Here is a 17,210-nt window from a genome sequence, read left to right on the forward strand (position 1 = left end):
AATGCCCCAGTGAACTTTTTTTGAGGGTGCAAAGAGAAAGTGGGTAGCCTAGCATTCCACAATAAATTTAAAAAATCGATTGGTTAGAAGCAGATTGGAGTTCCAAGTTTTCTATGGGTTATTGTTAATTGTAGCACATGCAGGGTAAAATTATTCATTGACAGTGATCTTTTGAAAAAGTTAAAACATTTTCATCTCTAACATGATACATTTTCTTCCATTCAAACAGGCAACTTTTAAGCAATGATCCCATTTTTGGCTCTGCTGTGATCGGATTGATTCTGGCATAAGCCATGCACTCCAAGGCTAGACTTAAGCATGATCAACTTAAGAGACTTCTAGAGCAGGGGTAGGCAACCTATGGCACATGTGCCGAAGGTGGCACGCGACCTGATTTTCAGTGGCACTCACCCTGCCCGGGTCCTGGCCACTAGTCCGAGGGGGCTCTGCATTTTAATTCAATTTTAAATGAAGCTTCTTAAACATTTTAAAAACCTTATTTACTTTACATACAGCAATAGTTTAGTTATATATTATAGACATAGAAAGAGGCCTTCTAAAAACATTAAAATGTATTACTGGCACACAAAACCTTAAATTAGAGTGAATAAATGAAGATTCAGCGCACCACTTCTGAAAGGTTGCCGACCCCAGTTCTAGAGTCTGTGTGCTTCCTTCAGCATGGGAAAAGCTGAGAATTCAGGGGAAACAGTGTCGCTGACCATACACAGAGTGATGTCTAATGCACAGTGTGAACAAACTGAAAAAGAAAAATGCATTCCTCTAGCTTCTTTGAGTTCTTTTTTGTATGGCAACTAGAAAAGCACCATTAAAGGTTGGTGTCCTTTTTTGATTGTTTGCCCTGAAAAGGGCCATTTTGTTTGAGAAGGTCGCTTTTTAGACTACGAGACCACTGATCGGCATTCAGACACCATGTTGGTGACATTGCTCATGCTGAAGCACTTAACAGAGGATTGAATGAAGGTTGCCATCTTCCTCCCTTAAGCTCTAGTAACTTTAGCTGTCCCTTGTAAACATTCACAGACAGATGTGGTTTTTTTTTAAGTTGATGTGTCTCTTACACTGAGTTATACCAGTGCCAGCCATGGGCTTGCTGAAGAACTATAGTGGCAAAGCTTCTTTGTAACATTCCACTTTCTGTGTTGGTTTTGTGCCATCTTCCATAGCAGAGGTGAGACTGTCGCAGTTACTTTAGAAAGCTTTATACTTGTAAAATGTGCCTGTTTAACTTTAAAACTTTGTAATGTTATCAATTAAATGTTTAACAGTCTTCCTTTCTAGCCCTATAAATGCATGAATCAGAATGCTTCCGACCTATATAAATGAAGCATTTCCTTTCTCCTATAAGCCTTGCTCACTTTGGCTCCAAACCTGCAAATACTTATGCACATGCTTAACTTAACACATAGGAATAGTTAATTTCAGCTTCCCAGAACAGTGTGTAGTTTGGATTGTTAAGTAAAATAATGAAAACAAAATGGTTTCATGTACTAAACCTTCATAGTACACAATGGAAAATGCTAGTAAACAAAGCTATAGTTCAAAGTATAAACTTAAATCAAAATCTGGTTTGTGATGGGTATCTTTTTGGAACAGTGTATGGGACAATACATATGGTTTGCTGCCTTCTGATTTCAATCACTGTGATTTATTTCCTCCCTTCATAAATATTAGCCTTGGTTAATATTTACCTCCTTGAGTCTATAAATCTTGATATTGACAGCAGCAAAAGTTGATATTTATTTATTTTAGTGGTAATATCACATATATTACTTATCTTTCCCCCCCCCCCATAAAACTGCAGCACAAAATTAAAACTGGTATATTTTGCTATACATTCTTTTTTTCTGTTCTAAAAACCCTGCCTGATTTTGGGAAAAGGGTATCTCTTGCTATTGAGAGAAATCAAAAAACATCTCTTCATGCAGTTTGTGGTGCCTCTTTTCATCTCTCCCCATTTGGGACTGACATCATTCCAGGACACAGGAGTGGGAAGGAGGAGGACATCCATTGTTGTGAACTATGTAAACGTTTCCTTATTCTTCACCTCCTGCCTTTAGAGGGCAGTGCTCAGGGCTAAGCCATGTGCAGGCTTTGACTTCTGACTGAGAGGACAAACTCTTTTTCTGAATCTCATTTAGTCTACACGTATGGGGATATGCAGAGGTGTGTACACACTTCAGCTGATGGCTAGACAGCTCCTCTTCACAAGTTAAATTTGACATCAGAATGACGTTTATGCAAATACAACTTCTTTTAAGTCAGCATGTCACTTTCCCAAATGAATTTGCTCTGAATGAGTCAATATTTAAACTCTCTGTCCAGGCAACATATTTTAATTTTTGATCTTGAACCCCACATTAGGCTGCTAGAGAGAAGTGTGATCTGAACACAAGACTAGAACGTCCAAGTTTTAATCCCTCTTATGGCACACATTGAATGAAGATGTTACAATAACCCCAGCTTCTCCACCTTTTAAAATAGGAGTAATACTCACAAAAGTCTTGTTAGTATTAATTGTTAATGTTGATAAAGTATTTTGAAGAACTCAAGTGCAATAAAAGTATTTTTGAATCAATACAGTCCAAAACCTGTTAGAGAAGCAAGCGTATTTAATCCTTGTGTGTGGAAGAGTTGCCTGTACTTTTGTGCAGATGAAGTTCTTCGCTGGTCCACATTGTGAAGGTTCCCAAATCTGTTGCTGCATCTCCTCCACTTGCTTGAAGGTCTGTGATAACGAAAACTTTTTGGATGGATTTGATCTGCAAAGTTGGAATCTGGTTGTGAATTTACCCAAAATTTGAGAGTGCCTTGTTCAATGGTTGGGGATCCAGATCATCATAACGATGAGAGGTCCCAACTTTGAGGTTCAGGTCAGAATGTAGGTTCAATTCCTGAATCCTCCATCAAAGTTTGAGATGTTCAAACTTGGACTTTTGGTGACATCATAGAGAAAGAGGACAGTTGCACAGTTTGTATCTGGATTTCTAGCCAAACTTTCTCAAAGTTTTCAGACCCAGGATTCTGGTCTTGGAAAAAGTTCTTCTAATCATTTTCATTCTCCATCAATGTTGTCCAAGCCCCTTTGAGCTTCAGTGACCCTGGACTTTACTCCCTCCACACTAAGAGCTGTCTAGTCCTCTGAGTTCAGTCAGAAGACTCCAGTCTCTGGGCCTGTCAGTCCAGTGCTTGCTTACCATGAGCACCAACTTTATTTAGAAGAAAAGAAATCAAGGTGATGTACCACCAGAAGAACACCCAAAATAGTAAAATGTGGAAGTTTGCAACTTAACTCAAATGGAGAGAGAGACCAGTTGTGGCAGTGATGGCTTAAATATGCTACGTCGTCACCACTGCACTGATTGTAAGAGATGAGCAGGACAAAACAATGCTGTTAAACATATTAACATTCACTTTCAGAATAACATACAAAGATATTATTTGCAAAAATTTGTGTTTATTATGGCCTCCAGGAAGAGTATCTTTTGATACAGAAAAGATTTGGGGCGTGGAAAGGATGATGGTATGCAATCACTTTTTTATTATTAAAAATCAAAACATTCTCAATCATTAGATCTAGTTTCTTTTTAATCTTAGAGACAGTGGCTAATTGAAGTGAAGCAGATACTATGATGTGGACAATGGTATGAAACTCAGAGAGCAAAGCAGTAAAAATATTATTTGACTTGGCTAGATAAATCTTGACTTTATAGCTGTAAGAACTCTGTTAGGACAGTGAAGTCTTGAGGGTTGACTTGTGACCTTACTATGCACCAATGCCTTGCTATGCCTAGCATGCTTTCACGTTATCTCAGCACACAGATACGCACACCCTCCATACACACGCACATTCCATGCATCCTCTCTTTCTGCTCAGACACGGAATACAGAAACTCTCCCTTTGACGTAAGTTGAGCCAAAAACCAGACATTCGGTATGAGGTCATCTGCTTTTCTTTCATTACTAATGCCACTGGCATTTGCTGTTTCCCTAAACTTAGGGCTTCAATGGGTGATTGGCATCTACCACTGTGTGTGTGTGTATGTATGTATGTAAATGCAGGTTTATTACATATGCCTGCAAAGGTCAAAGGCTAAACTAAGACCAAGTCTTAAGACATTAGTAGTCTTCTGAACTCTGAACCAGCTAGGCCAAAACATACTGCTGTACGATCAAGTAACGTCTGGCAGCAGTTAGGTTAATCATGTTTGAATACTTTTTTTTAAACATATGTAAACTGTTAAGAGTAAGTGTAAACTACTAGGGAGAGGAAACACCACTGCAAAAAAAAAATTTTTTTTTAGTTTGAGTTAAATAGGAGTATGCCAAGTTGAGGGAAAGGAACTGTTCTGTAGGCAGGATCTGAACATTGCACATTAATTTGCATTTAAGCTTGAATTCGCTGTCAGAGTGCCCTAAAAACTGAACTACTTGTACCTTTTTAAGTGATTAACCTGGAACTTTAAAAAGCCCGACAGTTGAATGATATTGATGCTTAAAAAGAATAATGGATAGCTTAAGAATGGAGAAAGGAGAAAAGAGCTGAACAGAAGTTTGAGTCAGATCAGAACAGTTTAAGTGGAAGTGGCTTTTGTGGCCTCAGCTTGTATTTTATGTAAACATCAGTCTGTTATCTGCCTCACAAAACTTACAATAACTTGACAGAGTTAACAGTTTTTGCTCAACAGGGCCCAGTTTTGATGTAGCCCAGATGCCAGCGCATGAAGGTTTTTTATCACATTCCTAAGACTATGATTGCCTGGTTGAGGTTAGTGGGTGAACACCAAGGCTTGCACAGAGTAAAAAAAAAAAAAAATCCCTTTAATAGATTTTCACTACATCAGATTTCTCTGACTTTGAGACAAGGCTGAGAATTGTTTTATAGGAATGTGGAATGGGAGTGGGAGGGAGAGTTATTAAATGATTCTACCATTGCTGTTAAGACTAGAGGTTCCATGGGGGATTGAATGGAATATGTAGGGGAAAGAATTCAGGAAACTCTTAACAATCATACTTGATTGGGGTTGATTGGGGTAAAACCTTCTGGAACCATGTAAAACAAATCTGAACTCAGTAAAATGCTGATGGAAGGATTAATTTACAGAAATACAATAAACAGATTCCTTGTCATGTACTTGGCTTTATAGCAAAGACATGTTTTCTCAATGGGATTACACCAACATTCACTTTTCTTTGATTTCTCAGTGTTGTTTTTAATTTTCTTTTGGTTAGAAGAGAGGCTTCAAACAATTTTCAAAAGGCTCTGACTTCTTTTCGTTGGAAGTCCTTTATTCAAAAATTGGCTTTGTCTCAGCATGTCACCTGTTAGCTGTTACAAGCTGAATTTGCAAAGCTGTGATTTCATCTCCCTGAAGAGAAGGTGGACAAAAGGCTTCCATGCAGCAGAAATCATTTAAAACCAAACAAAGGGGAAAATCGTTCATCCATCCAAAGAACTTGGAGAGCAGGCCTGTCAGCCATGTTTGCATTCGGAAAGCAAGGCTAGAACTCTGAAAGCCCGCCAAATGGAAAGGCTTTGTCATTTAGACGACAAAAGACTTTAAAAAACTCACATTCAATAAGGAGAAATAATATTTTTTGTTGAAGATGAAAATATATAAACCACCCACTATCCAGAGGGAGGGGAATGGAATCAAATGTGTTTTCATCCAGGTCAGATATTGCTGTTGTGCATGCTTCATTTAGGACTTCAGTGACGTGTTTTATTTGTACCTCAGAAGTTCAGTGCTTGTTCCTAAATTCTTTAGACCACGCCAGAACAGTTAAACACCATAATGAAGAAAAGTGTATAAGGCACACAGCTGGTTTGTGGAACACACAAATGAAACTATTTCAAGAGAGAATTTTGTGAAATGCCCAAGAGGTGAGCAATGTTGAGTTTAGACAAGTCTTCAGACGTGCATCCCAGCCCTCCAGGATGAAAATTCACTGTGAAAAATCACCCTGAAACACGCTTTCTGTGAAGATTTCTAATACAACTTGGTTGTGGTTCAATAGGAAATGCTGAGAGAGCAGCTTTTCCTGTGGTCTTATCTCTGACTTATGTGCAGAGGTGCACAACCCCTTTTGTTTTCTCTTAAAACTTTTTTTTTAACTGAACTTTTAAAAACCTCAGTAGCCCAAAAAATTAGTTCAGGTTTTAGGAACAGGCTCAGACCAGTTTTTGTTACCCAAATCCGTTTGCTCAGTTCTGAATTTTGCAAGAGAATTTTTTTCAGTTGATACAGATAGTCATGGACACAGCATTTTAGCTGGATTGTATTTAAGAGAAATCTTTGTAACATGCAAGCTTCACTTACTTCCATTTAGTTTAAAAATCTTAATGGACAAAATATAAACGTAAATCAAACAAACCAACATGTTCACATTACCACTTATCTCCAAAGGCACTCCACTCTTTTGCTTCGTAACCAACCATTAAAAACAGAGTCACATGACATGCAAACTGGTATCTTGCATTACACTTTTCTTCCCTAACAATACACCTGTCTCAGCCTTTCTTTTTCTGGAACAATGTTGTTTTTAAATCTGGGACTACAATAACACATTTTTTTTAAAAACGGGCGGGGCGGGGCTGCTAGACCAGGTGTTCTCAACCTTTTTCTTTCTGAGACTCTCCCTCTCTCTCCCCCCCCCCCCACAACATGCTATAAAAATTCCACAACCCACAAATTTTGGTGCATATCCAGTAGATTAAAAGCCAGGGCTGGCATTAGGGGCTAGCAAGCAGGGCAGTTGCCCAGGGCCTCCTGCCACATAGGACCCCACAAAGCTAATTTACCCAGGCTTCAGCTTCGGTCCCGGGTGGTCAGGCTCAGGCTTCAGCTTTCTGTCCTGAGCTCCAGAGAGTCTAATGCTGGCCCCTCTCTGGTTTATTTTGGCAGATCACCGAAACCTGCTTGCAGCCCTCCAAGGTTCCCCAGACCTCGGGTTGAAAACTGCTGTTCTAGAGATCTATTTTTTAACCCTTATGTTGATTAGCTCTCAATTTTCAGAGGGACTCGAAGAGAACGCTCTCCTATGCATGCGTAAGGGTTACAGAATCAGTCCCTTAAATGTTAAACACCTTCTGATACTTGTGTGTTCCTTACTGAAACTTTTTTTTCCAAAATAAATATTTTAATGTGCGATTCTTTTAGAAGGTCTATCTCAGATGTACAGCATCATATGGCCCTTTACGTAAGGGTTGCTATAGTAACTGTCCATCTGGAAACAAAATGCTTGAGTAAATAAATGATTAGAATAAAGGTGTTGCACATCTAGCGAAAGCCTCAATCCTGTTTATTTACCCTCACTTTTGAAAATTGCTCTAAAATTCTGTTGTTCTTCCAGCTGGATGAATGTCCGTTTCCATGCCTTGCCTGTTCAGAGATTGGGGCCCTCTTTGATTTCTCTATGTTGATATGCTGCCTTTTAAGGGAGTCCCACCTCTCTGACGTTATTCATGTACCAGCCATTAGCAGGTCTGGAAACTGTGCAGTATGATCACTACCTGTTAATCAACACACAGTAAATGACTGCCTTGATTGCACTGAAATCTGGGGATGCAGAACATATTTGGTCCTTTGTCCCATTGAAATCTATGGGGAAAAGAAGGAATTTGTTGAAAATGTTAGACTCCTTTCTAGCCTTCCCCATAAATTCTGCCTGTGGCACTGTTCAGAATGTGTGTGTGTGTGTGTGTGTGTGTGTGTGTGTGTGCAATAGATATATACTAGTGGGGAGCTTACTGGGCTGAACATCAGGTTGGAAAGATCTAGACTCCTTGTAATACGAGGTGTGAAACTGAGCCAGCAGGATCGACTCAGCTTTTAAGTCTTGTGAGGTATATAACTTGAGTTTCCTGCAGTTTGTGTGTGGCTCTTTCAGAAAAGCCTTAAAAACTGAGGTCATGCCTCCTTTGCATGGACACTAAGTGCTAGATGTTCAAAAAGAGAGGCCCATGTCTGCCTGTGCAATTCCATGCTTAGATTTGCACATGCATTTACCATGCACCATGGACATGTGCAACACATCTTGAAGAACAACAGTTACAGAAGGTTAGTAACCATTTTTTGTATGTGCAAATGGCTAGATAGGCATCTAAAAATACTCATTTGTATGCACAAATACCCAATTTGTGTGTGTAATCATAACTGTGCAATATTTTTACATCATAATTTTAAAAGTGTGTTGCTAAACATCTGGTGGCACTTTCTGAAAGAGCGGGGCTTTGCCCCAGCATGTCTGTTGGGAAATGTCCCACTTTGGTTGTTAATCTCCTAGTCCCAAGGTAGCAGCAATTCAAGCAGGACTCTATGTAGTCTGAAGTGCTGTGGGTACACTTTAGGGAATTACGCATGTATGCGCCTGTGTAATTTCACACATAAAAAGTCTGACTATGCATTGTCACATAATATTACATAATATTCCTTAGCAGACAAAGACTATGAAAAATGTTGGATCACACTGAGAGTTAAGGGAGCATTGACCGATTTTTGCCAGAAAATGCCATGACAAAGATCCCATATTGCAAATACACCTGCAAAAGAGAGAGTAAAAGATTTTCCTGGACAGGTATTGGAAGATGGAAGAAAAGTCTTTTGCAAAACATGCAGTGTTGTTCTGGATCATCAGAGGAAATTGACAATTCAAACCAACTCATCCAATCACAGAAGCATTTAAACAGAAAAGCTGCATTGCATTTAGAATCTCAAAAAATGCAGCGTACGCTTTCAACTTGTTTCAACATAACCACAGTAGCGCAACATGAGCGCTTAGGTGTTGTCCGTGACTGTATCTTAACATGAGCTGCAGCAAACATACTGTTATCTAAAGCAGACTATCATTTCATATTCCAATTTCTAAACACTTGAGTGAAGAATAGTGGTGCAATTCCAGGATGTTACCAGCTTCAAGAGGGAAATCTTACAGGTGTCTACAACACTGAGAGAAATAAACTTAAGGACAAAGTGAAGGATAACTATGTGTCAGTTATATTCAATTAAATGACTGATGATGGGGGCTGCTATGTACTTAACATTTTATTCGCACCAATGGTGTAAGCCAGTACTGGGAAGGGGTCTTCCTATCTTGCTGGCATGCACTTCTTACAGAAAACAAATCACAGCACTGTGTCTCAAACAGTCATTCAAAACTGTGCAAAGTTGCAAAATTGTGTTTGACATGGATATGCCGCATACATGAAGAAAGCTTACAAAATGGTACTGTCCGGACTGTTTCCCGGTAGCATCCATGTAACATGCTTTGCTCACATAATCAGTCTGGTTGGGGAAAGTTTTTGTAAGCCATTTGAGGACGTCAGTGCACTGGTAAAAGCTTTCTCACAAATGTTCTATGTGGCAGGGGACAGGAAAATGAGGTACTTAAATTACCTCAGGCAGAAAGTTCCCAGTATAACAATGGCACCAGACCCAGTAACAACTAGACGGAACAGCTGGTTTACTACTATTCAGTACCATGAAAAGCACTTTCAATATTAGCACAGCTTTGTTAACGAAGCAACGGAGATGTATGACAAGTTGGCACCATATTCGCTGCGGGAACTTGAAAGAGTGCTGTCAGATGAAACCCAGTGTTTAAGGCTGAAGATTGTTTTATCAATGAAATGTGTGAGCAAATCATAGATTCATAGACTCTAGGACTGGAAGGGACCTCGAGAGGTCATCGAGTCCAGTCCCCTGCCCTCATGGCAGGACCAAATACTGTCTAGACCATCCCTGATAGACATTTATCTAACCTACTCTTAAATATCTCCAGAGATGGAGATTCCACAACCTCCCTAGGCAATTTATTCCAGTGTTTAACTACCCTGACAGTTAGGAACTTTTTCCTAATGTCCAACCTAAATCTCCCTTGCTGCAGTTTAAGCCCATTGCTTCTTGTTCTATCCTTAGAGGCTAAAGTGAACAAGTTTTCTCCCTCCTCCTGATTACACCCTTTTAGATACCTGAAAACTGCTATCATGTCCCCTCTCAGTCTTCTCTTTTCCAAACTAAATAAACCCAATTCTTTCAGCCTTCCTTCATAGGTCATGTTCTCAAGACCTTTAATCATTCTTGTTGCTCTTCTCTGGACCCTCTCCAATTTCTCTGCATTCTTCTTGAAATGCGGTGCCCAGAACTGGACACAATACTCCAGTTGGGGCCTGACCAGCACAGAGTAAAGCGGAAGATTGTCTTCTTTACAACACACCTGTTAATGCATCCCAGAATCATGTTTGCTTTTTTTGCAACAGTATCACACTGTTGACTCATATTTAGCTTGTGGTCCACTATGACCCCTAGATCTCTTTCTGCCATACTTCTTCCTAGACAGTCTCTTCCCATTCTGTATGTGTGAAACTGATTGTTCCTTCCTAAGTGGAGCACTTTGCATTTGTCTTTATTGAACTTCATCCGGTTTACCTCAGACCATTTCTCCAATTTGTCCAGATCATTTTGAATTTTGACCTTGTCCTCCAAAGCAGTTGCAATCCCTCCCAGTTTGGTATCGTCCGCAGACTTAATAAGCGTACTTTCTATGCCAACATCTAAGTCGTTGATGAAGATATTGAATACAGCCGGTCCCAAAACAGACCCCTGCGGAACCCCACTTGTTATACCTTTCCAGCAGGATTGGGAGCCATTAATAACTACTCTCTGAGTACGGTTATCCAGCCAGTTACGCACCCACCTTATAGTAGCCCCATCTGAATTGTATTTGCCTAGTTTATCGATAAGGATATCATGCGAGACCGTATCAAATGCCTTACTAAAGTCTAGGTATACCACATTCACCGCTTCTCCCTTATCCACAAGGCTCATTATCCTATCAAAGAAAACTATCAGATTCGTTTGACACAATTTGTTCTTTACAAATCCATGCTGGCTATTCCCTATCACCTTCCAAGTGTTTGCAGATGATTTCTTTAATTACTTGCTCCATTATCTTCCCTGGCACAGAAGTTAAACTAACTGGTCTGTAGTTTCCTGGGTTGTTTTTATTTCCCTTTTTATAGATGGGCACTATATTTGCCCTTTTCCAGTCTTCTGGAATCTCTCCCATCCCCCATGACTTTCCAAAGATAATAGCTAGAGGCTCAGATACCTCCTCTATTAACTCCTTGAGTATTCTAGGATGCATTTCATCGGGCCCTGGTGACTTGCAGGCATCTAACTTTTCTAAGTGATTTGTAACTTGTTCTTTTTTATTTTATCTTCTAAACCTACCCCCTTCCCATAAGCATTCACTATGTTAGACATTCCTTCAGACCTCTCAGTGAAGATCGAACATAAGATGAGATGTTGTGAAAAAAGAATTAGCCATTGTGAATTTATCTATTAGCCAAAATGCCAGAGATGTAACCCCATGCTCCGGGTGTCCCTAAACCTCATACTGCCAAAAGGTTGGACTGACCTTCAGGGTCTGGACCACTTGAAATTACTCTGTTCTGTTCACCTCCTTAGAAATCTCTGGTACTGGCCACTGTCAGAGATAGGATACTGGTCCAGACAGAATGTGGGTTTGACCCAGTATGGCCACTCTTACGTTCCAATTCAAGCTGATACTTGACCTAATGGCTGTATTTGAAAGCCAGAGACTGTGCACTCTTTGCTTTTCAGAAAATGGACAAACTGCTGTTTTTCCTTGAGAGAGACACTCAGTTTTTGGAGGAAACCATTCAAAAGTTTCTCAGGGCTGAAGATATTAACAAAAACAACTAATCAAAGTAGCTAGTTTGTGCACCTGTTTTATTCGTTTGTTGACAATTCAGCTGAAAAGCTAAAGACTTACATCACTGATACTGAGAGTGGGCAACCCTCAATTAAGTTCCTAAAATGCATAAGGATTTTCAAGCCCAGAAGAGTTCCTGTAATATCTCATGTGAAGAAGGATTACACCTCAATTCCTGGCTTCAGTGACATTTCAGCAGAGGAGTTTGTTTTATGTACTGAGAAGGTGGCATTCAACATGATCCAGAGAACTCTGAAGTCACAGGAAACTGACATTGCCATGTTTTCGTCATCAACAGCTGACCGTCTTCCGAATTTGAAAACGTTGGCTTTCAGATACATAAATGCTATAACAAACACAGCTGATGCTGAGTACAGCAACTCACTGTATAATCTTGTCCTTTCCTGTTGGAGACGGTCTTTCAGAAGACAAACTGAAAGAGCTGGTGTTCCTTCATTTCAGTCTTGGAGTTAAAAAGATTTTATGTTAACAAAAAAAATCCATTTAGTCTTATTAATGCTTTATTTTATTTTATTTTTACTTACTGTGCTAATATTTTGGTAAGCAGTATGACAGAAGAACCCAATATAACTGCACAATAATTTTGTTACAGTGCACAGTACTTGAGGTACCACAAAGACTCAAAGCATTCTCTTTAATTGTTTTTTTGTATTGCACTTGGACTTTGAAAAGATGTGAGCATTTAAAGTACTGCAGAAAAAGGATCGTTTTGCTGAAAATTATTTAAAAAAAAAAACTAACCTCAATTTAATAAGTCCTCATTTAACAACTTTTTTTAGTTTTAAAAATCACACCTTTTTCTGGGTCACGTTTTTTTTGTTCAAGGAATGATAAAGCACTACAGTAGATTCCATCATAGTGGAATAAATCTCTTTAATTACTCAAATTTTGTAACTGACAAAAGTGCACTATCCCCAGGTTACTATGTGAGGTGGGCCTGACCTAAAAGTTCAGATGCAAAGTGGATAGTTAACTCCCACCCCAGAGTTCAGACATTTGTGTAATTTTCCTATGGAGAGAAGACTAGATTTTCATTTCACTTAAAACAGTGGAACATGTTGAAATCTTGCAACTTACAATTGGTGTAAAACTGATGTTGGAGGAGAATGAGTCTGGCCAAATTATTAGGGTCCAAGAAAGATTTTGGACTTCTTGACCCCTAAGGTTTGGAGGAGGTGTTGATCTGGAGGGTTGATTTGGATCTGGCTTCAGTTACTGTCTTTACTAAATGGGTTCTGTTGCCTGTGCTGGTTACATTTGTAATATTGATAATGCTCAGATTCGATGCAGGAGGGGAGGGGAGGGCAGAGAGGGCATCAGTGCTTGAGAAGGAACGTACTTGCAGCTTACTTTTGCTGTCCTGTGAGTCATTTCAGTGCACTTGCAGCTTGTTGGATTCTTGTTGGAGTGATGGCAGAGGAGTAGGGAGAAGCAAAAAGAAAAGACCCCCACCCCCCTCGGCCCTCTGCTCCAAAGCAAAGCTTTCTCCTTGCCTTCTGTGCTTGAAAAGGAAGTGGGTTACCTCAACTTCCCTAAAGGACCATTAGAAAACTGTAATTTCAAAATGAGTTTCCTGTCCAAGGAAGAGAGCTTAGCACTTACAAGAACAGTTCTCCACTGTAGGAGGCAGACATTTTAGTTTTATGGGGAACAAATAAAACATTCCTCCATGCTTTACAGGCATAACACTTTCTTAGGCTCTTTCGTTACAAAATGACCTGTCTACATAGTTATGCTGATAAGATGCAGAGAATAACATGACACAAGTGTTAGCAGTGGCTGATGTCGTAAAGAGATTGGGTGTGGGGGGGCAAACAAAAAGTAACACACTGTGTTACAGCCAATTGCCTCCTTACCTTTCAGTCAGCACTAAACCCTCACACATAAGGATCACGGTGCCTGGATTGAGGTGTTTCAGTTCTTTATTACAGTGGTGCAGTCCTACCAAAATCAGTGGGGATGTACTAGGTGTTACTTAGAGCAGAATCTGTCCCTTGGAATTTAACGCATTTCCAATATCACAATAAATGTTTGAATTCTGTATTGATGCAGCTGAGCATTGTATGTCTGAACTTTGGCTCATGCTGAGTGAATGACAAGAGGATTATGCAGGCTTTAGTCTGCTCTATGAAGGTTTGGGAGGTGCCTTATCCTACTAGTTCTGATTTTTTTAACTGATTATTTGTTTGTATGAAATACATTAATTCATATTGAAAGACCAAAACCAAAGACATGAATGTTCTTTCTCTGTGCCACAGTCAAGTCATCTACCCTTGAAGAACATGAGGCTATTGAAAGCTTGCTGAAGTCCTTGGTAAAACTGAACTGTAATACAGGCAGAAGCAGCTATGAGTTTTCCAATAGGTGTCATAACTGGCTTTTTATGGGAGTCGTGATTAAAAGTAGCTGGGGAGTCATATTAAAATCAGTATAATATAAAGTCATGGGCTGTGGCTATCTAGCACTGCTTTCTCAAGTTTTATAGTGTTGGAGGAAAGTGATCTGATGTGAGGTTTGATTATATTTTTTAAATTATCTTTTATTCATTTCCAGGATACTTTCTTTATTCCCTTCCACTTGTCCATTAAAGCAAGTTTATGCTTCAGCTTTCATTGTGTATTCAGTTCATTTGTTAGCAGGATGGGATGATTTAAGTCACTTGTTTTAATTTTGTTTTGCATTTATACGTTTTAGTAATTTTTGTAAAGAAAGGTTGATTCTTATTAGTTGGAGACCATAAAAACTTGTTGTTTGCAACTAAACATAGCCTTTATACTAAAATTGGTGCTTCTTTTTGCTAACCAAGAGGATACACTATATTTATATACATTTGTTTAAGCAAATGTATATCTTAACTTACCTTTATTCAGAATCTTAATTTTTACATTTCTTATTACATTAGAAAATAACAAATGATGCATTATTTATTTTCCAGGTGATGACTGATTTTTTTTACTTGTGAATTGTGTCCAGTTCTGTGGATGGAAATTCAAATTAAATTAAAATACACAAAAACACCATTTTAATTTTTTATTAAATAAATCTCCCTTAAAATGCTGTGTACATGAGAAAAATTATCAACATTTATGAAAAAATGTGTTTTTAAACTAACTGAATTATTAAACAAAGGAAATATCTGTACTTCGTGAATTGAACTAGTTATTTCAGGTCACCATGTTCTTCAAGATTTTAGAGCTAGTAGGTGTCATTCTCTTACATGTATTTTTTATTTATAGCTTGGAAGGGGAAAACAACTTTCCTGCTTTTTCAACTCCCAATTGATTTCTTAACTTTGAATGAACTAGTCATTTAATCGAGCTAGGTGAATAAACTAAAATGAAGAAAATATTCTTTCTATATTGCAGAAGAGGCTACTGCTGTCAAAAACAGGTTTAGCACTTCAACAAACACTGGTTCCAGGTGCTTAGCTAATGACATCGACCAGTTCAGTGGTTTGACTTGACTTTACTTAAATAATTGATTTTTATCCACCTTGGTTGTTCAGCGAAAGAGTCAGATTTCAGTAACCCTGACGTTCAGTATTCTTTGATATAATTGTGTGTGGTTGACTGAAAAAAGACATTTTCCTTTAATTTCTCCTCTTCAAATATTACCACTCGCAGGTTTGCAAAACCAGTGATCCGAAAGCAGTAGACAAACAGTGTCTTTCATCTCCCTCTGTACAGACAATCTAAAAGTGAGAGATAGCAATGATATTTGAATGCGGAACCAGATAAACATGAGCATGTTGTTGTAACTTCTGTATTTGTGCCCCATACTCTCAATTTTAATTACTGCTGGTTCCCTCAGATTTTTTGCCTGAGGCTTTTTGAGCTGAAGATAGATAAGTTAGTGGATAAAGCACTCGCCTTTCATGTTGTAGACAGTTACACGGAAACAAGTTAATCCCCCCTAATTCCGATCAAGAAACCATCATCATACATGCAGTAGCTAAGTACAATTTGACATGATTGGAAATCTCTTCTAAAGAGATAATCTACTAGGAGTGAACAAACTTGACATGTCAATTACCTCCCCTCTTGGAGGGAAACCTTTCCTTGAAGAGCCAAAAATCATTAAGTCACTGCCATAGCAAAGAGATTTTGCATTTTTGCCTGCCTGCCTATAACCTAACTTAAATGTCTGCCTGCCTGCCTAATGGCACTACAAATGAGAAACAGAATAAACATCTCATTCAAGTATGAAAAAAATGTACGAGGAACAAAAGCCATCACCCAGGCTAGTGCTGAGTGCAGCAAAAAGTTCTAGTTTTACGTGCACACAGTACTTTGAAGTCTGGCAATAACAAAATCCTAGAAAATGTACAAAAAGTTAGTTCCAGGAACTCAACGAACAGTCAAGAATCAAGGTTTCTGATTTAGGAGGACATGAAACATAACTATAGTTTAAATAGTAGGACTTCAAACAGGCATTTAATCTTCACTGGCATAAATATAAAAGGAGACAGTGAGAACTATTGTGCTCAATCTTTCATGAGACTGTATTTTAGCACAGTTTAAAACAAGTTGGGCCTGTTCTCTCTTACATTGGTGCAAATTAGGAAAAATTCCATTGGATTCAGTGGAGTTACACTAATGTAAAATTAAGAAAAGATCTGAATCCAGCTCTTTGAGTTGCACTAATCTCAAATGTACAGTGTGCATTGCTACATCTTCACAGATCTATAAGTGCACAAATGGATTTTGTGAAACTTCCAGTGCTATGCCTCTGCTCCAAGATTAGAGTCCATCCTCTACCATTTATATTGTATTCCCTGACACTGTGAGGCAAATAGTTCAAATAAAGTACTACATAGTGCTTTAATGTTTGTTTATATGCAGTGTTGTTGTAGCCGTGTTTGTCCGAGGATATTAGCGAGACAAGATGGGTCAGATAATATCTTTTATTGGGCCAACTTATTTCTTTGACTGTTGAGAATTGACATCTTATAGCCTTGTTCACCAAACACCAACTGAGTTTTAGCTATCATATTTTAATTAAGAACGGTTTATTCCCCCCCAGCGGAAATTCTTGAATTGGCTGGAAATGCAGCGAGGGACAACAAGAAGGGTCGAGTCACTCCTAGACACATTCTGTTGGCTGTAGCAAATGATGAAGAATTAAATCAGGTAAGAAAAGTCTCCATCATGTGAGGGCCAGCATTTCCTTTAGGGTTTCTTCCATTATCCTTCCGTTATTACTGAATTGTAATTCAAAACCTCTGCTTCTTGAGCAGGCCACTGGAAAGCAGTTCATTCTTTCACTATGTAACTAGTTAAAGTACGCCGCTTAATTACATTTCAGGGAATAAAATGTGCAATGCAAAGGAGATACAACACAACAGTTGCCTCCTCTGAGACACCAAGGGAAAGCCTCCTAGGAAACTGTGTCAGTCAGTTCCTTTGAATTAGTAGTCCTGTATGTATTCTGGT

The 17,210-nt window shown here is 38.9% G+C and overlaps 1 protein-coding gene across 4 annotated transcripts in view; it reads left to right on the forward strand.

The window, feature by feature from the left end:
• LOC127055465 (core histone macro-H2A.1) overlaps nucleotides 1-17,210 on the forward strand; it is a 76,368-nt gene that overhangs the window by 26,747 nt on the left and 32,411 nt on the right. For all 4 annotated transcript variants that reach the window (XM_050962450.1, XM_050962451.1, XM_050962452.1 and 1 more), the window contains exon 3: nucleotides 16,801-16,907. In XM_050962450.1, the coding sequence (XP_050818407.1) occupies nucleotides 16,801-16,907 (107 nt within the window). The remainder of the gene's footprint in view (nucleotides 1-16,800; nucleotides 16,908-17,210) is intronic.

This window comes from Gopherus flavomarginatus, chromosome 7, assembly GCF_025201925.1.
Source record: "Gopherus flavomarginatus isolate rGopFla2 chromosome 7, rGopFla2.mat.asm, whole genome shotgun sequence".
Taxonomy (NCBI): Eukaryota; Metazoa; Chordata; order Testudines; family Testudinidae; genus Gopherus; species Gopherus flavomarginatus.